Source organism: Ctenopharyngodon idella, chromosome 12 (assembly GCF_019924925.1).
Source record: "Ctenopharyngodon idella isolate HZGC_01 chromosome 12, HZGC01, whole genome shotgun sequence".
NCBI lineage: Eukaryota > Metazoa > Chordata > Actinopteri > Cypriniformes > Xenocyprididae > Ctenopharyngodon > Ctenopharyngodon idella.
The window spans coordinates 6,226,900-6,254,458 of record NC_067231.1 but is presented as its reverse complement, the minus strand read 5'-3'; the positions used below and the strand labels follow the sequence as shown (position 1 = coordinate 6,254,458).

Genomic DNA, 27,559 nt, shown 5'->3' with positions numbered 1-27,559 from the left:
CCAAGTAAAATCAATAATTTATTCAACAATATTCCATTTTTAAAAAAAAATAAATTAATGAAATACATAAATAAACAAACAACCAACATTAAAGATAATGACCAGCAAGATCAAAGGCATTTAGACAGCAAGAACCAAATGAACCAGCCATTTGGTTTTTAGCAGCTACCAATAGTTAACAACAATTTCGCCAATACCACTGGAAAAAACAAAACAAAACAAAACATACAAACAAAAAAACAATCATGGTATCTTATGTATGTGATCTTCTATATATTGCTTTGGTAAACTAAAGAATATCTACACTATAATGACTAAACTTTATTATTTTTCTTCAAGTATGAACGTTCCTCCTTTATTAGGCAGTTACATCATTCGTCTGGTTTCGTTTAGGATTCGGCACCGACCGGGTGTTTTGTCGTGCAAAAATCATCATTGTCTTTGAGAGTGTAGTAAATACTCACACATAAAGCCACAGTACATTCTTTACCTGTGAAAACAGACCATAATATCCTACCATGAAACACGAAACATTAATTATTCATTATAGGACACAGCAAATCGTTTTAGCTTTCACAACTATGACAATCTTTGATGTGTAAATAAAGTTACAATCCACTACAGTACATATATGTAACTTCTAGCACAACAATGGTGGAATTCATGTATTATATGTACTATATGTGAGTAGTGGTTACATTATTTATGTTTTGTTAGTTATGGTTTGCCCTGAACTAAGCCGTGTTTCTAAGCCCTTCTAATTATAAGTGAATGTGTAGTTTGTCAGTAAAGATTAACATTATGCTACAACACATGGAAGAGAATGTAGAAAAATAAAGGCCCGTTCAAACCAAGGATGATAACTATAACGATAAACATGAAGATGAATGTAAAAGAATAGCAGTGTCCACACCACAAATATATACGTTTTTTTGGTCCAGCTGATGAACGATAAAAGCATTGACAGCCAATCAGAATCCACCCTGATTTAAAGAGCTCAAGCATTTAAAGCGGTATACAACATAACCGCAGTTGGTGTGGACGCTAATATAGTTACTGTTATAGTTATCTTTCTTGGTGTGAACGGGCCTTAACTCATAGTTGACTGTAGCTCCTGTAAAACCTTTTACATCTGGACAGAGCTGGGTCATTCATATTATGCAGCATATTTGAAATCTCCATCCTATTTAATATTGAATAAAATATTAAATACACATTTTTTTTAAAAGACACCATTAAAATAAACCCTATTAGTCTCAATAAAAATAACACTATATATATATATATATATATATATATATATATACTGTATATATATATGTTTTTTTTTTTAATTCAGTTGATTATTTTTTTTTAAATTCTTTTTTATAATGTTCATTAAGAATATTGTTTTAATTTGTAATCAATTATAGGTTTATGATGTGTTCTGACTATCCCATCCCATCCACACCATGGATAACTATAACGATAACGATAGAGATTTAGTTTAAAAAATTGTTCTAAAAATTGTTCTACATTCTAATTGTTCTAAAATAATAGTCCTCATCAAATCTATAAGGATACCGGCAGAAAATCGTTGGAATCACTTTCACAACGATTTTGTCTAGGTGATGAACGATAAAAACATTGACAGAAGCCAATCAGAATCCATCCTGCCTACATTTTAAATAAGGAATTTGCACTTAAAGAGCTCGAGCATTTAAAGTGGCAGGTGACAAAACTGCAGCTTGCATTTATAATAAAGTTATTGTGCATTGGTGTGGATGCTAACATAGTTATCGTTCTAGTTATCTTTATAGTTATTGTTCTTGGTGTAAACGGGCCTTTAATCTTTTGTAAATTCCCTTACACGTTGACATTATCATATAAGAATTGACATTGCCATTCCCTGAAGACACCTTTATTCACACCTGAAAGGCCAATAACACGTCGACGTGGTAGGGGCTACCTGCCGACAGCATATAAATGCGGTCATGTACGTCATTCCCCTTGTTCAGTCCAGCTCTTCACCAAGCCTCTGACATAGGGCATAAAGAATGAAGTCAATAGATAGATTTGGCAAAATGTCCACCAAATAAACTTTCAACATGGAATTGGAGTGACCTTCCTTCAACAATTCCTCCAAAAAAGTCAGTATCCCCCCAATCGGGCACTGGTACGGCAATAAAGACCTTCGGCCACACCAAGCTTTAAATGCGCCACTTCAACGCATAAAGCACCCTTGCCACGACATTGATTGGGAGCCACGCTGCCATCAGATTCTCCTTCTCAGTGGCTAGGTCCATAGAGACCACAGCTCCGGCCGCAGGTGCAGAATCTGCCCCCCTGCCTGGGACAGCAGGTCCCTGCATAAGGGAAGACACCACAGTGTCCCTGATAACGTCATGATGCTCGCATACCATGTATTCACTGGCCAGCAAGGAGCCATCAAAATTAATGACAGACCCTCCTGTCCAGGGTGGGCTGTATCAGTTCCACCAGCGGGAACATATACAGCAGGGTTCTGGGCCATGGATGCGACAGGGTGTCCATCCCCAGCAGGGCATTCCTGTCTGTGATAAAGAAAAACAGTCAGCAGTACATGTTTTCTGTAGACACAAAAATCCACCTTGGACCTGCCGAAGCAATCCCAGATCTGCACCACTATCCGAGGGTGCAGACGCCACTCCCTGACCTGCAGTCCCCTCTGGACTGCAGGTCTGCTCCACCATTCAGATGGCCCAGGATGTGCACTCCCCTCTTACAGAGCTCCCATTGCACAGAGCTCCCCATCCATGTTGTGACGCATCTGTCGTTACTACTACGCGTGACAAAACCATGCCCAGGGGAATTCCCTCTGTCAACAGATCCGGGTTTCCCCAGGGGATCAGAGTTCGAACACACAATGCTGTTATAGTCACCCGTCTGTTTAAACGACATGTGACATCCAACTCGCTGCTTAGTGCCCAACACTGGAACACATGCATAAAGAGGAGACCCAGCCAAACGACTGCACAGAAATATCTCCCTTTTGCCCAGGGGCGGATCCCTTCTTTCCGACCTCACCTGTTGTTTAGGCTGTGTGTTCATCGGCCCGGCTCCCCAAGCACTGGGCCTCGGAGCTGTTGCTGAGGCTGGCCTCTTGGCTGGTGGCGGTCAGGGAGATGGCTGGTGGCTAGTGGCGGTCGGGCCCCTCAGAGATTCCGCCTTTGTTTTAGAGTCCTCAAACCCCACCTGAAACGTATTAAGACCCTCACCAAACAAACCGGATGGGGAGATCGGTGCACCGAAGAAAAGCATTCCAATCTCGCAGGGTTGCAAGTGTCAACCAAAGATGACTCTGAGCCACCATTGTTCTGGCCATCGCATGACACAATGACACCAACGTGCAACATGTTGCACGTAGTATGTAGTCGGCTGTGGACCGTACTTCCCCCATAAGCACGTCGCATGGCCTCCCCCTGTCACGGCCTTGCTCAGTTCCACCAAGCAGGTAGCCTGGTACAGGTACGTCTGCAGCAAGGACATGGTGCTCAACACTCTAGCAGTGCAGGCCTGATCACTATAATTCCTGCCGAGCTGTTTGAATGAGAACCGGCATGGACCCATTAGGAGAGTGGGGGTACCTGCAATGCCACTATTTTTAACCGGCGCCAGGTATGCAGCAAGCGAATGCTTCATTAGGGGGGCTGACACTAACCCACTTCCCACTAACAGCCTCCTGCCGCTCTCCGATACAGATTGATGAAAGTGTCCTCCATCACCTCACTTCCACCCGCTGCCTTAGAGGGCACTCCGGACAGTGCTTGTGAGTATCCTTTTCTGACAGTAAATACATGTCATAGGACAGGGGCGAGAACCCTTCTTATGTTTAGACATTTTGCTTTGAAAAAGAGTTTATTAGCCCTTTGTTAGCAAAGCTAAACTAGAGCTAAATAACTTTTCTCTTTTTTCTCTTTTGAAGCTTTTGCTTCAACAAGGGTCACCACTGTGGGTATTTCTCGTAAATGTGGTGTGATGGTGTTCTACCATCACGGTGAAGAGCTGAGAAACAAGGGGAATTAGCCTTTCAGACGTAAATAAAGGTGTCTTCAGCTAATGGCGTGAGAGAGCGTCATCCCATAGTCATGTGTTGTACTGACTGAACCGACTGAATGGGAACAACACAAACATCAAAAGACTGCAGTGAACAATGAATTTGATTAATTATTTTCTGTGGTATTAGTTGGTTTGTCTTATTTTAAAATATTCCACCTGTTTATCATTTACAGAAATTACAAAAATCAGTATATCATACTGATATCAAAAAATAAAAAAGGAAAAAAGAAGTTCAAAACTAACTGCCAATATCTCACTAAGCAATGACTAACAGTAAAATCCTGATAAATTGGAAATAGTTTTGCGCTCTTTGCAAGCGAATGCAAAGTTTTTTAGAGGAACGAAAACTAAAATATTGCGAGTGAACACAGAAGTATTGAAATATATATATTTTTTTCTACCATGTCATATTTTTGACACCATGACCCTTTAGGGGCTGTAACTTTTTTGTTTCTTGACATTGAGTAAATAATCAAGTTATAATTTATAAATTTTAAGTGCCTGAGTTTTTACCAGAACATCTTTCAAAAAGACTAGCATAATCTTTTACAGAAATGCATCCATTTGTTTTGTTTTTGAAAAAGGAGTTCAAAATGTACTGCATAACAGGAATGACCCACACTGTAAAAAATCAAAAGTTGAGAAAACTTAAAAGTTTAAAGCAACCAGCTGCAGGTGATTTTTAGTTTTCTCAGCTTGTTGAAAATTGAACTTGTTATACAACAACAAGTTGAGAAAACTCAAAAAAAAAAATCTCCTCCAGCTGGTTGCCTTAAACTTAAGTTTTCTCAACTTAATTTTTTTACAGTGCAGCTATTGCGTTCCTGTCCCTGCTATTTACATAGGGCTGAATGCTGTAAGCTCTTACAATCACAATGATCAAACTACATCCATTATATTACAATCTACAGCAAGCCCAAACCTCAAGTGCTCTTAGTTTTTGGTCATAAGTTGTCCAAAACACAGGCCTCCCACATTACCCAAAATTTGCCTGAATGTAGAATTGTACAATGCAAACTTCGTAGATTAATGCATGTGCTCAGAATTAGTGGCATAATGAGCATTTTCCACTTAGATGACTTCATTTAACAGTGTGTTAATGCAAATATACAGTATATAGCACCTAAGTGAAAAAAGGAAATACAAGATAAAACAGATTCCCTAATCCTCTTAGTGTTTTAAGATTCTAATGCATGTAACACAGTCAGATCACTGCTGTGACACAAACAAGTCCAACACAGCAGCTCGATTATTAAAACAATTATTATTACACCATAAGGAATAGGCTTACATCACCTCCACAGATTTGTTGGCCAGCATTGATTGGACATTGAGATTGTGCTTCAAACCGATTGCTCATTTAGTGTGGCCCGTTTCATCTTAGCAAAATTGGAAAAGAAGGAAAATAACAGCTTTAAAAATAAAATGAGCTTTAGAATGGTAAAGACTCAAGCGACAGCAGGGGACGTGCTCCAGAAACACCAGCGTCGCCGCGAGTGATGTTTATTCAAAATCACATCCTCTTTCTCCCTCTCCTTCTTCACCCGCTGATAGTGATCTTCCTCCTTCAGATACCAGACCGGAGGCCAGCGGTGCTTCTCAAAATATTCCTGGTTTTCTGCTCACATTACAACACAAACCCAGAAAGATGTCAAGGTTGAATGATATACAATGAAGCTTATGAAGCAGAAATGTGTCCTCTTAAAGGAAATTCTTTCATTTTTTTTGCTTATTTTCTTAAAGTGGACCTATTATGCCCTTTTACAAAGTCTTGATTTTGTTTTTGGGGTCTATTAGAATAGGTTTTCATGCTTAATTGCTCAAAAAACACACTATTTTTCCCATATTTTACACTGTTGCAGCACCTCTCTTCCCAGTCTGTCAGTAACGCTTTGTTTAGTTTCCAGTCTCTATGAAGCCCCTCCTTCCTAAAGCGCAGTGTGCTCTGATTGGTTGGCTGGGAAATGTCACACCCCTTACCATAACCGCAAGTTTCAACACATTACTAATGTAACTCAAGCAAGCCTCTGCCCTTTTTTTCCGCTTATGCCTTGTGCGGGAATTATTTAAATGAGGAAAATTGTGACATGTACGTTCCCAGAAGAAAACTCAAGACTACAATCGAGGCGTTTCAAGGAGTTCATAAACAGTGCTTGATATAGAGTATAACTCCCTTTGGAGTGGACTTTGTGCTTTGCAGACCTTTTCATGCTCAAAAACACACTAAATAAAGTTGAAAATGTAAAAAAGCATAAAAGGACCTATTTAATTTGTATGCTGTCTGAAAAACACAAAAGGTAGAAGAACCACTTTACAGTCACTATGAACTGTAGTGAAAAAAAGAGCAGTGTGAGCATTTTCAAAAAAAAAAAAAAATCTCCTTTTGTGTTCCATAGTAAGAAAAAATATGGATTTGGAACATTATTTTCATTTTTGGGTGAACTATCACTTTAAGAGGACACTTAAATACTCATCATAGCTACTTCTATGTAATGAAGCAAAGTTAAATGTTACTACAGGTGCTTTAATCATGCAGTTCCAATGATGATGTTTGCATCTGACTCATAATTGTTCAGGAAATGCTTTTACCCAGCGATTTCGACTTGATCTCTTTGCGGTAATTGGCACATATCCTGTTGTAATGGGTGCAGATGTAGTGTAAACACCAGGCAGCGAGTTGAATAGCATTATGGAACTGTCATCAAAACAAGAGAATAAAAAACAAGACGTTAACATTGTTTGTATGATAAACAGTCACATTGGTATTTAGTCTAAATATTGCAATATGATCACTGTAAACAAAGGCTGTCATCTTGTATTCTGAAATGATATTCTGTATTTTACCATGAATTCTTGCAGCTTCTGTCAAATCTTTGAAAGTTATTGTACAATTTACAGTATGCTAAAAGGAAAATTAAATGGCATGGTTGCTCCAAGCCAAGGCAATTATAACTGCAATAAAAGCATCAGATAAATTACAGTACAGTTTTACAGAATACCAGATATTTACAGATATATTTACTGCTGTATTCTCACCTGTAAAATCACAGCATTGTTTTTTAACTACATTAAAAATATTAAAGGGATAGTTCACCCAAAAATGAAAAATCTGTCATCATTTACTCAAGATCATTTTACCTCAAGTAGTTCCAACCCTGTATGAATTTCTTTGTTCTGCTGAACACAAAGGAAGATATTTGGAAGAATGTCAGTAACCAAACAGATCTCACCCCCCATTGAGTACAACAGTATTTATTTTTCCTACTATGGTTGTCAATGGGGCGCGAGATCTGTTTGGTTACTGACATTCTTCCAAATATCTTCCTTTGTGTTCAGCAGAACAAAGAAGTTCATACAGGGTTGGAACTACTTGAGGGTGAGTAAATGATGACAGAATTTTCTTTTTTGGGTGAACTATCCCTTTAAATTTTTTTTTAAATATATCCAGTCATTTAGTAATTTTCTTAATATGAAAATATTTACATTTATTCATTTATATCTAATAGGGCAGGGGAAAATAACAACAATTACAAGAAAATACTATTTTTGCCGTTTCTGTGTAATTATTTGTGAATTTACTAGCAATTTCTGAGAGAAAATTGTTTCAAAGTAAATCCAACACCATCAGTGTACTCATTTTAACTTTTAGAATTTGTTTTTAATAGATTTAATAGATTAATATTTGACATACTAACCTTACTAGTATGTACGTAAAATATATTTACTTTATACTGATTCTAATTTAATTCATGTGTAGATTTCATGTGTAGATATATTTACAATTACAAGTTTTAATTTTAGCAGTCGATTAATCGTGACTCACCACAACTAACCTATGTGATTAATTATGCGTTTAGTTTTTTTTAACGATTCACAGCACTAATATTTACATTTATACATTTAGCTGACACTTAAATCTAATATTAATTATCCATTTTAATAATGAAGGACACATTTACCTGAGCAAGCTCCAGATAGGTGAGTATCTCGCCGTCGATATCCTGTCCATCTTTAGATGCTTTTAATAACTCGCTCACGGCGTATTGCTCTGAGGAGAGAAAATATCTGTTAAACATTTAGAAGAGCTTCTCCCCAACATCTAGTTTAAGCAAAGCAGCGATATTTACATAGAATAATATTTCATGTGATGCTTTGCTACTCTTGCAGACTGTAAATAATCTGACGCACAAAAAAAGAAAATGTGTTTTCTCCGGGGCGGCGCAGGCTACGCAAAACATGAGGTAAATAGCTGCATCTGGAGTCACAGATAAATTTCAGCCTGTCACCACCACGTCATTAGATGACGTCTGCCGGACAGATTGTAGTGTGTGCCACACAAAGCTCTGTGGAGATGTTCTCTTTTATTTGGCACCTTGACATCGCTCGTTGCTAAGCAACACAGAAAGAAAGGGCTAAAAGGCCTGTTTGCTTTGGATCTGAGGTGGTCAAACGGCTTTATCTTGTGCTTGAGGAAGGCATTTGGTGTTTTGTGTGTCATTTGGAGCATGTGGCAGGGCGTTGGCAGAAGCTCACCTGTCAGGGCGATGAGCCGTGGAAGGCACAGTCTGTTGGCCAGGGCGATTAGCTCCACTGGGTCCAGGTCTGCCATGGGCGACAGCTGATTGGTGTAGAGATACTCGAGCACTGCCTGCATACATACCCTGCTGGTGTTGGGGAATGAGACCTGGCAACACATATGGACGTACGTCATTATTTTTGAAACAGTCGATTTTTTCAATTCCATTTGGTGCCACTAAGTCAGCGTGAAATAGCATTTACATCCCATTTACTTCTGAAATGTGACATAATTCTTGAGTGAAATAGGAAATTGGTGGAAAAAAATGTAGAATGAGACTTGGCTTTATCCAACGAGAACTGATTAAATTGTGTGCGCATCTTTATATAACAGGTGTTCGGAGAGGTTGAAAAATAAAAGGACTTGTGACATCTACCAAAGAGAAAAGTCAGTTAAAGGCAGAGCAAGTTAAAAGTTGCACAAAAAAACCTGCAGTCGTTACTGCAAAGATTTATTTCTGCTCGATCTAACCTAATTTGTGAGGATGATTTATTCAGACTACATAACATTTTGACCTCAATAAACCCAGTTAATTTAGATGAAGTTGTTACCAGATAAAGCACATTTTTTAGGTTCCTTTATAATATAATAATAATAATAATAATTTTTTTATATATACAGGTGCTGGTCATATAATTAGAATATCGTGAAAAAGTTCATTTTTTTATTGTAAATTATTTTAAAAAATGAAACTTTCATATATTCTAGATTCCCTACATGTAAAGTAAAACATTTCAAAAGTTTTTTTTTTTTTTTAAATTTGTTGATTAGAGCGTACAGCTAATGAAAGTCCAAAATCCAGTATGTCAAAATATTAGAATATTTACATTTGAGTTTCATTAAATGACAATCCCTACAGTATAAATTCCGGGTATCTTTTGTTCTTTGAAACCACACTAATGGGGAAGACTGCTGACTTGGCAATGGTCCAGGAGACAATCATTGACACCCTCCACAAAGAAAGTCACAGAAGGTCATTACTGAATGGGGTGGCTGTTTACAGAGTGATGTATCAAAGCATATTAAATGCAAAGTTGACTGGAAGGAAGAAATTGGGTAGGCAAAGGTGCATAAGCAACAGGGATGACCGCAAGCTTGAGAATACTGTCAAGTAAAACCGATTCAAACACTTGGGAGAGCTTCACATTGAGTAGAATGAAGCCGGAGTCAGCGCATCAAGAGTCACCACACTCAGACATCTTCAGGAAAAGGACTACCAAGCCACTTCTGAACCAGAGACAACGTCAGAAGCATCTTACCTGGGCTAAGGAGAAAAAGAACTGGACAGTGAACAGTGGTCGAAAGTCCTCTTTTCAGATAAAAGTAAATTTTGCATTTCATGTTGAAATCATGGTCCCAGAGTCTGAAGGAAGACTGGAGAGGCACAGAATCCAAGCTGCTTGAAGTCTAGTGTGAAGTTTCTGAAGTCAATAATGATTTGGGGGGGGGGGGCGTGACGTCTGCTGGTGTTGGTCCATTGTGTTTTATCAAGTGCAAAGTCAATGCAGCCATCTTCCAGGAGATTTTGGAGCACTTTATGCTTCTATCTGCTGACAAGCTTTATGGAGATGCTGATTTCCTTTTCCAGCAGGACTTTAGCACCTGCCCACAGTGCAAAAACCACTTCCAAGTGGTTTGCTGACCATGATATTACTGTGCTTTATTGGCCAGCCAATATGCCTGACCTGAATCTATGGGATATTTTCAAGAGAAAGATGAGAAACAGTCGATCCAACAATATACAGATGATCTGAAGGCTCAATAGTGCCTCAGCAGTGCCACAGGCTGATCACTTCCATTCCACACTTCACTGATGCAGTAATTTGTGCTAGGAGCAAGTCATTTGCTGTAATATGTCCTGCCGATCAAGTATTGAGTGCACAAAAGAACATACTTTAAAGAACTTTAACTTTTCTGTTTTGCAAATCCATGTTTTGATTGATCTTAGGAAATATTCTAATATTTTGAAATACTGGATTTTGGACTTTCATGAGCTGTACGCTCTAATCATCAAAATTTAAAAAAAAACTTTTGAAATGTTTTACTTTACATGTAGGGAATCTAGAATATATGAAAGTTTCATTTTTAAAAATAATTTATAATAAAAAAATTAACTTTTTGATGATATTCTAATTATATGACCAGCACCTGTATATATAAAATGGGTCAATGATGTGACGGGTCATTTTTTTGTCCAAAGGCCTTAATAATAATAAAAAACAAAGATATGACATCCAAAGTATGTAAGGTAGTACAACTAGATCTCTTTTATTGAAAACAAAAGGTTTTAATTATATTTTGCTACATATAAAGGTATTTCAAAGATTTTGAAGTGTCAAACGGTCATTCAGTTAAACCGTCCAAAGGCCAATACAGCCATTTCATTTGTGATTAAAATATCTAAAAATTAAATAAATGTATATATTTTTTTATTCTGGCATGATTTTATATCATCATATATCAACATAGTGCAAAAAATATTAAAATTATGTGTAGAAGTCGTTGCTTTGTTATGAGAAAGAATGTCCAGAAAAATGAATTTCATTGATGTCATTCAGAGTAACCAATATAAAGGGACCATTTTGGATCAAGTTATGCTGTCAATATCATGTGACAGGATGTGACATCATTCATACACCTGCAAAGGACCACATGGTCATAAAGCAAAGTAACTGACTCTCTCTTAACTATTTGAAAAATTCATGTTTTCACTTGCTCATACGCATGTCCCGAAACATCAGGTCATTCGGTACAACCGCTATAAAACATGGAAAATGTTGGAATATTTTAAAAACTTGTACTAAATATAAAATGTTTGATTGTCCTTTTGCCAGCTAACTAGCTAGATATCAGCCTGTTAGCATTGTTTGAAAATATCGTCATTTGGTATAACCAAAAGTGTAATTCGGTAAAACCAAAATTTGGGTTAAACTGAATGACATTTTTGGTGACAAATTTTGTCCATCTTGTAAAAAATGACAAAAGCAGTGTTAATTGATTATAAAAACCACACATATATATAGATATTATATATATATATATATATATATATATATATATAATTATTATTTGTATTCTTGTTATTATTATATATTTTTTGTATATTGTGTTGCTGAGTTTACTTCAGTATTTCATTTTTTTATTATTATTATTATTTTTTTTTTTTGAGTTTTTACTTTCACAGGATTTATGGGTGATTACAAAAGAAATGTAATACATTATAGATTTGAATTCGACCACTGAAAAAGTATGTTTAACAGCACCAACAATTAAAAGATTAAAAGTATTTATTTCAGAACAGAAACAAAGTGCGTTTAATAGTCTCTGGTCAGCTGATTGGAAACGGGACTTTTCAGTCTTTAATCTCTATGAAACTGATGGCCAGCTCACCAGCAGCCCAGCATTACTAAGCACATTTGGGCAGAACACGCAGATAGACGCTGCTACGTAACCCATTACATAATACTCTTCAAGGGCAAGCACAGTAGATTGCTGTGTTTCGTTGGGGTAGTCTAACCACTCCAAAAGAGAGTGCAAGAAAAAGAGGCATGCTCTGTCGGATTTGAGCAAGCACTGTAGACTAAAGTCTGAAAGTAGGACGCTGCCTAAAATATAGCTGTCCCAATTGTTACACTGGCATGAAATGTCAGAGCACTAAGGCAAATAAAAAGGACTGGCCATCATGCATTAAGTCCCTTGTGCAAAAATTATCCATAGAAGAAAACAGATCACTGTCTCTGAATGACGTCTGCTTTTCCTCCTCAGGGAGGAAACTCGGTTTTATTCCACCTCGGCTTTATTCCACCCATTAAGGAGGAAATTAATGAACAGTGCCACAGATGAAAGCATCTATTTGGACAGTAGAAACAGGATTAAGTGTGCATGTGGCAGCCATGGAACTAGCAAAAAGCATAATGTTTGCTTCAAACAGCAGGAAGTACCTGTATCAATGGTGTATCTCAGCTCATTAATTATGAATTATGCATGTCGATGGCTAGGAAATTATAATTAATTATTAATTATGATGCTAACTATACTATAAGGTTATTATCATTCATAAAATACAACGACTAAAACTAGACAACACTCTAGACAATATAAGTACAATCTAAAGTAACACTATAAATGTGCATTAAAATATAGATAAGAACTAAAAGGAAAACACTTGTTTTTCAAATAATTTCCAAAAAAAAAAAAAAAAAAAAAAATGAATGAACAATTACTGCAGATAAACTTAAATTGAAAATCAATGCAAAACAAAATACAAATGAATGACATTTTTCAAAATGTAATAAAATTGCTATATTGTAAATAAAATGTCTTGCAAGATAAACATCATGCACTTCAAATGTCATGAGAGCTGACAGATCATTCATCATCGCAAAAATAGATTTTCAAAACGTCACTTAGAGACACCAGGACCAGACTATTTTAGTTATTCAAGAATTTGATGCAATTTGTTGGCAAGCCAGTGTCTGTAAAATGTGTCAGTGCGCATCTATTTGAGTATATAAGCGCATGTAAATGTCTGAGCGGTGTGACCTTGTACCATCTGTTTAAGAACTGGCAGACTCATTAATGCTTAAGGACAAAATAAAGATATTCTGTAAACTTGTCAGTGCCCTAACTGGAGCTCATTGAACATTGTTTTCACACTCACCTCGTCATTTGCACTCTCCATGAAAGAGCCCCCAAATAAGGCAGCCATCCAGTCACAACTTGAAATCAGCAGTGGTTTGTGGGCGTTAATGGTGCCATCATCCAACCTGAACACCACATCTGCAAAGACAGTGCAAAACACCATGAGTAACTGCTCTTTACAAAGTAATCTTTTATAGCATCTTTGCTATACCACTTAAACTAATGCTTTATCACATCAACTAGCAGTGTTGGGAATTTAATAACTGAAAGTAGTGACACTATTAATGTAACTGTTTTACAGTATGACAGTAGTTCAGCTATAAAAACATGCTGCTTTTAATGAAATACTTATCCAATAAGTAGCTGTATAGCATGACAAAATGCTACATCAGTCATAGCTTGTTTTTTGTTGTCTGCTTATAGTGTAACTATAAAGCTGTGACTTGACTGTAGTTACATTTACACTTATGCGTTACCCAAAATAACAAGGTATATCGTGCAGTTCATGCATTCCCTGGGAATCAAACTCATGACCAAGTTGCTAGCACTTTTTGAGCTACATACCTGTAGTTGAAATGCTTTAAATTATGAAAAGCTTGTGGCTTGGTGTGCTACAAAGTAATTTCCTCAACACTTCATTTCAGGAGGCTAGCAGATGTTGCAGCAGATGTAATAATTATTTTCAAGTGACCCGTTTCTTTTTCAATCAAAGTAAGGCCCTGGTATCAAGATGCGTTTTGGTCGATCGGATCACAAGTGAACAACACTAAATAGTGGAAACTGGGTCTGAAACGTTTTGAGCTTGTCCACTTTCGACCACTTCCAGAGGTAGTCGAAAACACATTCAACCAGATTGCTTTCGTAGTGTGAACACTCATGTTGTCGAATGCGTTTGAACAGCCACAAGAGACCTCCTAGTTTCCACCTACTGACCTAATGCGTGAACATTATAGGAATCACGGGATTTAAACTTTGTTGGTTGGAGACCCAAGTTTAGTTTGAAGATGAAAAAAAATACTAAACACAATGTTTTTTGCTGCTCTCCGTGTTTTTCCATCGTATCCGGGTGCATTCATATGTAAATCGCGTGAGCTTATTTTGTCCATTAGATCGAAAGATCTGAAAAAAAAAAAACCATACATTTACCCACCCATAGACCCTCCCCTCGAAGAAATCATGACAGAAGTGGTTGAAAGTGGACAAAAGAGACAGATTAAAATATCAGGTGTAAACGGGAAAGTGTCTCCCTCCTCTACTTGTGATCCGATCGACCAAATCGCATCTTAATGCCAGGTGTAAACATGGCCTTAGATAAATTAAACATATCTGGGTTCCTTAATACCTGTGAAATTATTCTTGGCGAGACACTCTTTGATTCGGTTTGCCTTTCTCACATGGAATGCTTTTGTGATCTCTTGATTCATGAAGCCCTCATTGTTCATGATGTTCTCCACCATCATCCTAAGATCAAACACTTCTAGGATTTCTGCAATCTGGGCGATCTTCATCAGGTCCTTCTCCTTCTCATCCAGTTCTCCAGTGTAGAGGAAGCGTAGGACAGCACTGAATGGTCCATGGTGGATGGAATGATCCATCTTCACAACAGTCATAAGAGCCGGCGTACCCGTGACTGGGTTGAGCACGTTCTCCTTGTGGATGCTGTAGAAAGCCTTGCTCCAAGAGGCCAGGGACAGCCTGGTGCGCCGGTGCATCCCACTGAAACTCATCATCTTGAGGGTACCATCACTCTTGGATGCCCGGAGCGAGCAAGGCGAGAGGTTGGGGAGAACGGTGACGTCCTCTTCTGTGTCCAGGCTTAGCGTGCGCATCAGTTGATCCCGCCTGTGATGCTCAGTTACCACCAAGCACTGGGACTCATCTGAGAAGTCCATTTGAAAGAGGTCGAAGAATTTGGACGATGAGGTAGACAGGTAGATCCTGTGGGCAAACAAGTGGACGTTTTCCTGAATGATGAACATAACATCAGCGCACAGGGGGCTCTCAAGAAGCTGCCTCAGGCCATCCCGGGTTTTAGTTGGGCACTCTGGGATCTTAATAAGTGGTGGAGGGGCTTTGGGTGGCAAAAATGGTGCCTGCAGCAGTGGCCTCTGGACCTTCCTCAGGTGGGACTTCCAGAATTGTAGGTGGCGTCTGGAGATGAGGGCTGCTCGGATGGCATTGTCAAAGATATCCTTGATACCAAACTGATCGAAAACACTTGTCTCGTAGTATGGGATGCCAAGCTCTTTGGCTACCTCCCTTCCACTCTCCGGAGGCAAAATATCTCCAGGTTTAATGGGCCTGTGAAAGACAAATAAATACAGTCAGTTCTTGTGTTAATATGACAGCGCACCTGTGTATGCAACTTCCTGGGGGGAATTTTTAATAGGAATTGCAAAGGAATAGCAAAGAATTGCAAGGAGTTTTAGTTACCAGTACCTTGATAATGGTCGCCTAGCTCGATTGACTGCCTCCAGGTCAGCATAGCGCAAGTCCAGCTGACAACCGACCAAGATTACGGGTGTGCGTGGACAGAAGTGCTTGATCTCGAGGTACCACATGGATTTAACATGATGTAGGGAGTTGGGATTGGCGATGGAAAAGCAGAGAACCACGACGTCAGACCTTCAGAAGTGAAAGGTAAGAAGGAAATCAGGTAATTGTCCGAAGAAAACTTGTCTGTGTAACAACACAGGGCAAGACACCATGTAACACGCATGCTAACAGGATTTGAAGCCAAGAGTGTCGTACGTGACAGGTGCCAAGCGGTATCCATAGCAACACTACAGTCCTTCAGTGTTCGGTGGACATGCAAAACCTGCAATCTTAATGCCAGCCTGACACTGACTCGTTGACAGCACGCAAAAAGATTGCCTTTAGTTTAGATTGATGCCCAAGACCATAAACTCCTTTGGCAATGCTTTTTTTGGCTGTATCTGTGAGGACTAGAACAAACATGGTCAACAAAACAGACAAAACAAAAGCACAAAGAGGATGACATGCAGACATTCTGGCGCACTGCTGGCATACCTTCCTGTAGCAAGATTAGTACAAAGTCTATCCTGGGGAGGGGCAACACCCGTCACCACACAAGTAGGTGAATAATGTACGATCACCCATTTGCCATTGTCCACAAAAGGAATCGTGCATTTCTTGCTGACTGGGCAAGCAAAGGTCTCAGCTACCACACCACACACTTGGCAATGCAGAGAATTATGGAGATGCTAGCAGGCTTGAGGACTTACAGTGTCTCTCTTATGTTTCACAGGCTTGCATAAAGATCATAGGAGCCCTACAAACAAAAAGAGGCACAGAACAATGCTACATAATAATTTGCCTTTGTAGTCAATGACAGTTCAGGGAAATCTGTCTGAAGGAGAACAACATTACTGCCACAATCTTTAATGACAATGTAAGTCCAAAGCTACAGTAAACCAGAGTCTGATATCAAGCAGCTTTTAAGACGTGAGTTTGAAGATACCTGAACACTTTGATATGGCACAGCATGGTCCCAATAATTGCTAGGTTAAAGACTTTTGCTGACATCTCAAGTCAAAATGGGGCTCTTGGCAGATCACTCTACTGCTCTAGAGACAAGCCTTATTGATGTTAAGCCAGAATCAATGCACTTCTGGTAAAACATGTAGCACTCATTTGGACTACAGGATGTCTTGGAGGGCCAGCATGGATTCAGTTTGCCCTTTCAGTAACTCAACGATAACTCCCTCAACCTGAATAAATGAGAGTAAATCAGCATATAAGCAGCAATTATCCTTATCAACCTTACATCAACCCAAGGGGTAAAATCCACAAAATCATTAATTAGCAATAAAACGCAACCCACTAGCAGACAGAGTCATTTGTAAAATTGCTACATCCATGCAAAACGGTCTTTGTTTGTGGTAAAGGTTGTATTTTCCCACTGTCAACAATGTCAGCTAATCACGCAGATTTATGACTTCTCTTTTGCTGAGTTGTTTCTTCTCGTTTATCACTAAACAAACCAGTCATTCAGCAAGAGATATGTAAGTATATACTGTGTGACAGTGGAAATGTTTTAACTCGTAGATATATTGTTCAATTGTGTTTCTTCCGAGATGAGGAAGAATTTTGATATTCAGGAGCGTTTTTTAAGCCACTTCAAGTGGAGTTGTTGTATATTGTATAACAGTTGTTGTATAATTTTTTTTTGAATATTTGACTGCAGAATGTCTCATCCAGTCAGATTTTAGTATCGGAACTACCCGCTCTATAATAATTATTTTTGTTTTTAACATAAAATGATAGGTCACTCATTTACTCACTCTCATATTGTTCCAAACCTGTATGACTGACTTTCTTCTGTGGAATGTAAAAGAAGATATTTTGAGAAATGTCTCAGTGTTTTGTTTGTTTGTCTACCAGGGGTGTCCAATCCTGCTCCTGGAGGGTCACTGTCCTGCAGAGTTTAGCTCCAACCCTAATTAAACACACCTGAACCAGCTAATTAAGGTCTTAGTATAGGCTAGAAACTTCTAGGCAGGTGTGTTGAGGCAAGTTGGAGCTAAACTCTGCAGGACAGTGGCCCTCCAGGACCGAGTTTGGACACCCCTTGTCTATACTATAGAATTAAAAACTGTTTGATTACCAACTAGGGCTGGGAATTTAATGCGTTAATTAGATTAATTAATTATGGAAAAAAATAACGTGTTTAAATTTTTAATGCATTTAACACACTTGCCCCAGCCCCAGACCTACATTTCATGCAGCTGACTGATGATAAATATGATGCAGGACAATAACTCACTGCATGACATAGCCTATAGAATGAAGTTAGAATGCACATAAAATTCAAGATATGAAAGGCAAAAGGCGATCAATTTGAACCATTTGAAATGTATGACAACACCGGTAAGATCAGAACGTTCACTGCTAATTTCAAACGTGCTTCTGCGGTGGTAGCACCCATCACGCATTATAGATCAACTGACATGATTTATAAGACAAAACACATTCAAATATTTGACAATTGATTTATGTTTCTGCCGGTTGGTGCCCACACTCCATAACCGAGCATGCCCACATAATAATATCTGAGCCAGAGTAGAGCCTGTGAGTTTTGTGGAGAAATTCGTGCTGCACATGACATTGATGCGCTCTCGCGTTAATGTATTGCATTGATGCGCACTCGACATGCGTCGTTAAAAATGCCATAGTAACTGCCTATAAAACTGAACTATAAAAATAAAAAGAACGTCGCATCTGAAAGCTGCAGTCATTTTTTTATTGGTTAAAATTAATGGAGAATATCTCATGTTTATCCGTGGGTGCTCAGCGCCTATATAGCCTGTAGTTCATGATAGGCTATAGTTAACAAGTTTGTGAATATTTTGAGTAAAAAAGGAAAAACTAAATAAAAGTGATACATCTGCCATCATACAGCGCTATTGTGCCTGTGTGATGCGTCGCCCCTCACATTAATAATAAAAGTGCACATATTGTAAATTAATTTAATAAAATTAGTAACCTAGCTTTCTTGGTAGCCTTCAGTAAATTAATTTCTCTAAGAAAATCTTTCATAAAACATCAGTTGACTATATGTTTACTTTCCATATTATTAAAATAAATAAATAAATCACCCCAAAATTAAAATTCAGTCATCATTTACTCAACCTCATGGTCCAAAAGTTTGTATAATAAATTCTCTGTTGAATCAAATAAAATATTTCTTTCTGAATCTACTTTTTGTAATGTCTATATGATGCTTTACACAATAATGACTTTTTTGATGTATCTAATTTGATGTACGATAAATTTGCGATTAATTAGATTAATTACTCGCATCTCATGTAATTAATTAGATTACAAATTTTAATCGCTTCCCAGCCCTATTACCAACATTCTTCAAAATATCTTCTTTTGTATTCCACAGATGAAAGAAAGTCATACAGGTTTAGAATGGCATGAGGTTTAGTATTTCATTTTTGGTTGAGCCCTTTAAATGTTACATAATGTGAGATTTATCATTTGTCATGAATAAATCATATCTTTTGGTCTGCGTCCATAAAGTTCCAAAATGAGATGAAGCAGCATTCATGTTTTTTTTTTTTTTTCAGTATATAATATTATTGATACTGTGATACAAGCATTAATTCATGCTGCCCACCCCTACTATTATCCTGTTCTCATTAAGCAGGGCACACATTTCTCACTCTTCTATTTGGCAATTACAGACAGGACATGGGGATTCTGAGAGGTGTAGGACTTTAGAATCTGGTTCCTAAATTATGGGTTACTTCTAAAAACAGAGTATATACAGCAGTAACACATCGAAGCCCTGAGTAGTGGACATCTAGAGGTCATTCTTTAAGTCAGAGCAAAGCTTTATGACTCCAGACCTCAGTGCCTTGGTTTTATTTTTAGGATGCAATAAAGCAGGGAAGACTAAAAATATAATTCTATTGAACATACCTGGGAGCAAGTCAGGGAGCAAGGCACGCTCTCCAGGCAACAAGTCAGCCGTGTCTGATTGATGTAGTCTAGTGTATCTGGATTGGGATGGGTTTAGCACTAAATCTTTCTTTTGTAGGGTAAATACGCAGACAACCTTTCTTTGGGTTTCTAAAGTCTCTCTTCAGACTGTCAGAGGGAAGAATCAGGTCATACTCATCCAGTTGAACACCATCTGTTAAACAACTCCAAAAGGACATAAGAACTGAACACTGCAGGAATATAATTTCTTCTGAAATGGATTCTTGAACTGCGCCTCATTCCCTTCTCTAGCTGGTATGAATCGGTATATAATGAACATGAATTTGGGTGCTAACAATCCACTATGCACTGGGACACTGATGACTAAATATGACATGACAAGATCACTCAATAAAATGTAAAATGGTATTTATAAAAAACATCGCTGTATAACAAGGCATTAGCTTCAGGTATTATTTCCAGCCACATTAAGTAAATATAGTGATATATATTCCCTCTGCAGCAGTGGACTAAGACACACCCTATGTATTTTAATAATATTAGTTAAGATGTTATTGCCATTTCTTAAAAAAAAAAAATTAATTTCTTAAAAAAAAATCTTGCTGAATAATAAATGAGGTTTGACACATGACTATAACACCAACCAAAAACCCTTTCTGTAAAAACTGGCCAGTTAATCAGTAATATTAACTAAATGTGTTTGTTTTATTAACAGTTAAACAAAAAATGACCCTGAATGAAATAACAATATGAAAATGAATGCTGCATGCTATGCATTCTAAGTTTCTTGTAAATACATCTGTGAACATAACATAATTGATGTTAATTATGTTACCACCACCACAAACTCATACCAAAATGAGAACTTTCTATGTTTATTCTGTTCCGAAAATGCCATAAAAGAAAGCATGAGAAGCAGTGAGCGTGTGATGAAAGCAAAGAAAGACCTCATTAAACAAGTGCTTGACACAAAATGGCCATGAGTTAACATAACAGTGCTCAGCTGTCATGTTCGGCACGCATTCAATTGCAAATAGCTCAGTGTCTGATGTCAGAGCAAATGATGAAAGCATCTGATGGCAAGATGCTTCCTGTCTTTCTGTTCAGTAAAGTGGTGGCACTTGTGAACTGAAGAAGCAATTAAAATTTTTCTCCGGTAATTTGTTGAGATATTAACCAGAGAGCACTGTGAAATTTTCTCATGCATACCCTCATATTTATGTTATTTTCAACATCATAGCTTAATCTGAGTCACACTGATTGCCATAATAAATAAATGAATATAATGCATCCTAATGCAATGAATTTAATTCAACAAGGAATTAAAAAGATAGTTCACCCAAAAATTAAAATGATGTCATCATTTACATGTTCTTTCACACCCACAGTACTATATTTCTTCTGAGGAACACAAAAGATGTTCAGTACTATGTTCACGCTGCTATTTTCGATTCAATTAAAGTGAATGGTGACCAACAAAAAAACTTGAGTCTGTAAGTCTTCTGAAGAAATGCAATAGCTAGGGTTTCAGAGACTGAAATTTAAACTTTTATTTTCAACTCTTAAGCGCTCAAATCTCAATTGGAAATGCACATATTCAAACATGGTAAGTGATTGGTTATGTGACAGACAAAGAATGGTCTGTGTATGTTGCATTCATTTATTTGATTTAAAGGACTAGTTCACACAAAAATGAAAATTCTGTCACCACTTACGTTATGTTAATCTTCGGAACACAAGTGAAGATATTTTTAATGAAATCTGAGAGCTTTCTGTCCCTCCATAGACAGCTACGCAACTACCACTTTGATGCTTCAAAAAGTTCATAAAGAGATTGTAAAATGAATCCATTGAATTGAGCAGTTTAGTCCAAATTTTCTCAAGAAACTCAATTGCTTTATATGATAGACAGATTGAATTTAGGCTTTTATTCACATATAAACATTCATCAACACACATCAGATATGGTAAACGGAAGCTCAAGCATGCTTGCTTGACGTGTGAGAACCAATGAGGTTCATTCTCAGGTTACGCAGCACATTTGAGCATCCGCAAGAACCAATGAGCTTCGTTCTTGTGCATCAAGCAAGTACGGTTGAGCTTCCGTTCATGTTCGCTGATGTTTATATGTGAATAAAATTCATATGTTCATCGATTCATATGTATTAGTTTTATCTCTTTATGAACTTTTTGATGCGTCAAAGTGGTAGTTGCGTAGACTGTCAATGGAGGGACAGAAATCTCTCGGATTTCATTACAAATATCTTTATTTGTGTTCCGAAGATGAACAAAAGTATTAGGGGTTTGGAACGACATGAGGGTGAGTAAATGATGACAGAATTTTCAATTTTGGGTGAACTAACCCTTTAAAATTCGACAACCACAGAAATAATATTATATGTTGTATTACACAGAAATATTATTATATTTTGTATTGCCCATCTACACATGGAAATTGAATATTTAAGCTGTTTATTCATTTTCTACCCCTGACCCTAAAAAAATTAAGCTGAATTCTTGTTTTTATAATTTTCAGTTTTCAGTATTAAATAAAAAAATGAATGAACATGAAGTGAATGAAGCCTTACCTTTGAATAATGTCTATTTAAATATTTTAAAATAGATTATTTGAATGATGATTATTCTAAGAGACTTATGGTGCATTTTGTCTTTTTTAGCTTAGCTTAGCTTTTCATTTTTGGGTGAACAATTCTTTTAAGCTAGCACCACTATTACACAGAAAGTACAAATCAAACGGAATGTATCCGTACCTCCCGTAGGCGAAGCGTCTGTCTTTGTGATGGTCTCCAAAGGTATCCCATAGCCGGAGGGACACACTTACGTCATCCACAACATCTCTGGAACGTTCTAAGACCTACAAGGAGTCATAGCATTAATTCCTGCCCCGCTGCCCTGAAGCAAAGAAGACCACAGGCGTGTTTGATCTTTTTCTGTAATCTGTTTCCCTTCCGCCAGCTGAAATTTAAATGAATCCTGATGGAAGCAAATCTAGGGATCATGCGCTCATTATCTCCAGCCATGGGCCTGACGTAATGCAATGATAACGGCAAGGTAAATTTAATTGAGGGAAGATTTACCTCTTGACAGACTCTGTACTGGTCGATGGCCCAGACGGTGGGTACATGGGTGGCCAACAGCTGGTACTGGGTAAGGGTAGTGTTGCAGGCCCGAGCACAAATAAGGCGAGTCTTCCCCACGGCATTGTCTCCCACAACAACACACTTGATGGTCTCGACGTTGGGTCTTTCGTAGTCCATAGTTAACTTTAGCACCCTATGAGAAGAGGAATTGTTGTACAAGAATTCATAACGGCGCACATACATACTGGTATTTCATTTCAGATCTAATAAAGCAGAAGCTGCAGAGAGCGCTGACCTTGCTGTGGGTCAATGAAACCTCAATATAATACAGGACTTCTTGTTTTCACATTCCTAAAATAGTTGCCCTATATTATATCCACATCTTGTTCCTGCTGAGTGGGACAAAACCCAACCCATATGACTTTCTTGTCAGATGCAGTGTTTATGACTGCAAATATAAAGATGTTCATAATTTTAATATTTTTTTTAAAAAAATACAATTTTTGAAATGTAAAGTGTTTCAAAATATTTGCTAACAATATAAGAGTGTAAGACAGCTCTGGTAATTATTGGCTGTTAACTATTTGGCAGGTGCATCTACCATAATCAATAAATAATAACATTAACAGTAAAGATCATCCATGTGGTTTTATAATTTAATATTGAAACCATTAAATTATTTCTCATGTCTTAATTCCAAGGGGGAAAAACACGTCTGATTACATAATACAATATTAAATTACTGATGTGGCCTTTAATCACTCCAATTAGCGCTGATACATAATGCAACATCATCTCTAATTTTCACCTTCACACCTTCAATACATCTTCCACTGGATCTTTTTTAAAGGTGAGGTGTAAATAAGCATTCTCTGAAAAATCATCACTGAGCTTTATTTCTATACCTCAAAAATGTGATGATGTCAATCAGCATATACAGTATCAGCAATATGTAAACTTGTTTATTAAAGGCACAATATGTCATTTTTCGCCGCTAGAGGTCGCTTATTCAAAACAAAGTCGTAGCTTGATGATGTCTTGATTTTGCGGAATCATGGGAGGTGTTGTCTTCACGTGGAAAAGAATCCGACGGGGCTTGGGCAGAAATCATATTAATGGATGAGCTAATGTATTAAAGATTTATTAACATTACTGTATGAAGCAGGGTGTGGCTGAAAGCCCATGGAACAGAACGTGGCTGCTGGAGTGATTGCTAATGAGAGACAAGCACGAATTATACCGCAGTTGAGCACTTCAACTTCTTCCAGTCAAGCGTATGTAGGGTAATGCAGCGCTGTTTTATCATATTAGATACATTTGTGTGTTAAAATTTGTTATAATGCTACTCTGTGCATTCGCTCAACAGCTACTATGAGACACTTGTTGCACACTGCAGTAAGCTAGATCGATATTAGGCATGGTAAAACATGGTACTCACAGTAAATCAAGAAAACGAGATTTAAACAACAAGACTTAGTTCACATGTCGCGTCTAAAAATGCATGGAAAGCACGGCCGTGCCGCTTTCTCCTTCTTTCCAAAGCGCTTGCACTCCCGTGGCGTCTGTCGTTGCTATGCAACCATGAACTGCGTTCTCCACGACGAGGAGGAAGTTTCAGCAAAGAATATATTGACTTCTAGCCCTTGCATTAGCTCTACTACTAGGTAAATAAAAACCTGCCATGTACAGCTATGATCAGCTGTTCGGCTGAGCTTTCGATGTTGTTATGGAAAGGCCGAAGCTGATTGTTTGGTTCACATGACCTGCGGTGTGCTTGCGGCATTCTGAAAAGTTGAGAATTTTTCATCTTGCTGCGCCTGGAAAAAGTGAGCGCGTCGCACCGCATGTGCGTCACTTCTATTATGAGCGCGCTTGTCGCGCACCTACATTTGAAATAACGAAGTTGAGCACGCAAAAGATGCGACGTGAACGGCGCCTTACTGTGATGAGCTATTTAACATGATTAGTTTTCTGTTGATAAATGTATCCAAACAGTTGCTCACCTGTCTAATAAAACACATAATATATTAAAGCATCTTTGGTGTTTCCATGGTTTCTACAAAATAAAACCGGGAACCGAGGGTAACGCGGGTATGATGTCATTGATAGGTGACGCACGGACACAATCCGTGTCCTGGTTAAAATTGCTTATTTCTCTGGATTTAAACATTCTTGGAAACATTTGTGATAATGTAGGTACACAAGTCAACAAAATATATAACATTGTTCTAGTGTTTTTTGGATAATTTAATCCAAAAATCTTACATATTGTGCCTTTAAGGCATGTGAATTCATTCAGCATGATGACAAAACTTCCATGCACACACCTCTGTGCTCTCTTTAACTAATCCACTCACTGAAATCTTTTTATATACAGTACAAAGACAGATTAATTGGCATTTTTTTCAGGGGCTGTTGCAATTTAACTTTGATCAAAAAATGAATCAGTTCAAAAACTGAGCAAAAAAACACAAACTAAAAAAAAAATCAACCCACTAAAATGTAGTTAATTGCTGCCTTAAATGTTTTATAAAAAACAAAGTGGTATCAAGGTTCACTGCATTTTTCCAACCACTTCAAATAACAAATGAAGAATGGCAAGTTGAAACTAAAAAAATCATAAAATCGAGTAGAAATGGACAAGTAAATGCATAGTAAATATCAAAGATATGTTATGATTTTTATTTAAAGCACTTGCAGAACAATCATACTAAAACATACTAACTCTAACTGCAGAATCAAAGATATTGCAGTGTGCAAGTCATTTCAACTAGAATGTAAACATATACAAAAACATTAATGCACACAGTGAAACGTGGAAGTATGCAGGTGCCCATGCAAGGTGTTATTCCTTATCTCATCTCACCCTTAAAAATTATTACCAAAGTTGATTTATTATTAGTCTTATTAATTATTAGTATTATTATTAGACTTATTATTATTATAATTAATGTGAATAAAAGTAGTTCATTTATATGCTATACCACACAAAGCACATTTTTCAATTATACATAAAACATGATCACTGCTGAAAATGCAAACAGCAATGTATGAACTTGCAAAGCAATAGTGTGGAGAATGTATGGAAAATAGGCTACTGGCATTACTCCACATTGTCCACAAAATGCAATTTTGGTCAAATAACTTCATATCCAACAAAAATAATATTATAATTTACTTATAGCATATATAAAAACAATACATCGTTGTCACTGTTTAAGAAGTTGATCAACTGTAAGGTGCATGATGAATTACATGAGGACACCACCCTGCAAACAAAAGCCATCACACGGTGGACACAAGCATACGTACCGTGTCTTTGTGATGTGTGTGTTTATTGTTGTCAGAAGTCAAGAATTCAGTACACAGTGACTGCAGCTTGCTGATGTTATGAAAGAACAATTGCTCGTCGCTAGCTAGGGAAATGCTGCAAAACCATCTCCTAACCGCCACTACGTCCCCGTCTGTGAGCAAAAAAAGTTAATTCCTGTATATTTGCAAGCGTATAGACTGATAAATACGCGGGGATATTGTGTCCTTCTCGGTCGCGAGGCTCTTTGAGAGAATCATCATCTGTCGCGAGTCAGATGCGGCTTCCATTGTGACGTCATAGAGCCGGTGCTATTAATAGCGCGCGCGTACGATTTCATTCAGGAAAACAAGGTGCCTCATATGTGCTGTTAGCCAAACAACAGCATCAGCCAGCGTCTTGGAAGCTAATTTTCAATGAACACACAAAGCAAAACGTGTTCATTTCAAATAAGAAACATCTTAGAAGTGTTCAAATGGAATTGCTACTTAGACCTGACATATGACTGCGTAAGTGCCAGTCACTGTCAAAGCTGGTAGCCATTAAGTCTAATTCTGTATAACAAGGCATTATGCTGTAAATCTCCTCAGCTTTTGAAATTTATTTTACAAGCACAGTCAGATACATCTGCACACACACTTATTTACACCCTGATTAGATGTTAAATGACTGACATGTCTGTAGTCTACATCATTTTAATCCAAATAAGTAGATTACCATCGACTCATTTCCGATATTATCTTCTGCATATATAGTGGATGAGCAAAAACCTGAATTGCCGATTAGTTCTGTTTCATAACAGCATAGACCCTGGACCTGTGAATCCAGTAAAAGAACAGACTGTCCTAATTCTAGCAATTTTCTCTGTCTTTTTACTTGCTCGGAGAAACAGCTCAAATTATGAATGAAACCAGGGCGGCGGAGCCAGACCCACATCAAGAGATACTTCAGGGCCTGTCTCATGCCTATAAGCCCAGAGGATGTTTTTGAATCATGCATGAAGTGTGTGATGTAGATATATTTATAACTGCTTGGAGACTGATCCCTTGGAGGCAGTGGCTGAATGAAGGCAAAGTTGAGTGGGACACATCCTGTAAACAGGATTATTCAGCTTCAGAATTGGGATGTCTTAGCCTGCCTGCTTGTCAAGTAGGTGATATCATGTGGTGCATAATATATAAGTGAAATTTTCCAATTTGTAATATGTAATCCTTCAAATTAATTTAAATAATTCATGTAAAATACCTGCTATGACCCAGTTGTCAGACTCATTTGTCATTTTGTGCATCACTAATGAGCGCCAGTGCGCCATAATTCGTTTAAACTTTTAAATGACAGTTCTGAAAATGCACAAAAGAGAAAAAATTATTTCCATTCCATAAC

The 27,559-nt window shown here is 37.6% G+C and overlaps 1 protein-coding gene across 2 annotated transcripts; it reads right to left on the bottom strand.

Moving 5' to 3' along the window:
* rhobtb1 (Rho related BTB domain containing 1) lies at nt 1–26,474 on the bottom strand. Of its 2 annotated transcripts, XM_051915382.1 has the most exons (10): nt 26,179–26,474; nt 22,864–23,059; nt 22,537–22,640; nt 15,734–15,919; nt 14,637–15,595; nt 13,314–13,432; nt 8,611–8,761; nt 8,037–8,125; nt 6,667–6,772; nt 1–5,695 (listed from the first exon to the last, which is right to left on the bottom strand). In XM_051915382.1, exons 2-10 carry the CDS (start codon nt 23,041–23,043, stop codon nt 5,526–5,528), a joined length of 2,064 nt encoding a protein of 687 aa, XP_051771342.1. In that variant the 5' UTR covers nt 23,044–23,059; nt 26,179–26,474; the 3' UTR covers nt 1–5,525. The 2 variants fall into 2 exon arrangements, with proteins under 2 accessions (XP_051771342.1, XP_051771343.1); XM_051915383.1 differs by lacking the exons at nt 22,864–23,059; nt 26,179–26,474 and adding an exon at nt 16,540–16,586 and having other exon boundaries at nt 22,537–22,638.
* Between the last annotated feature and the right edge of the window lie 1,085 nt (nt 26,475–27,559).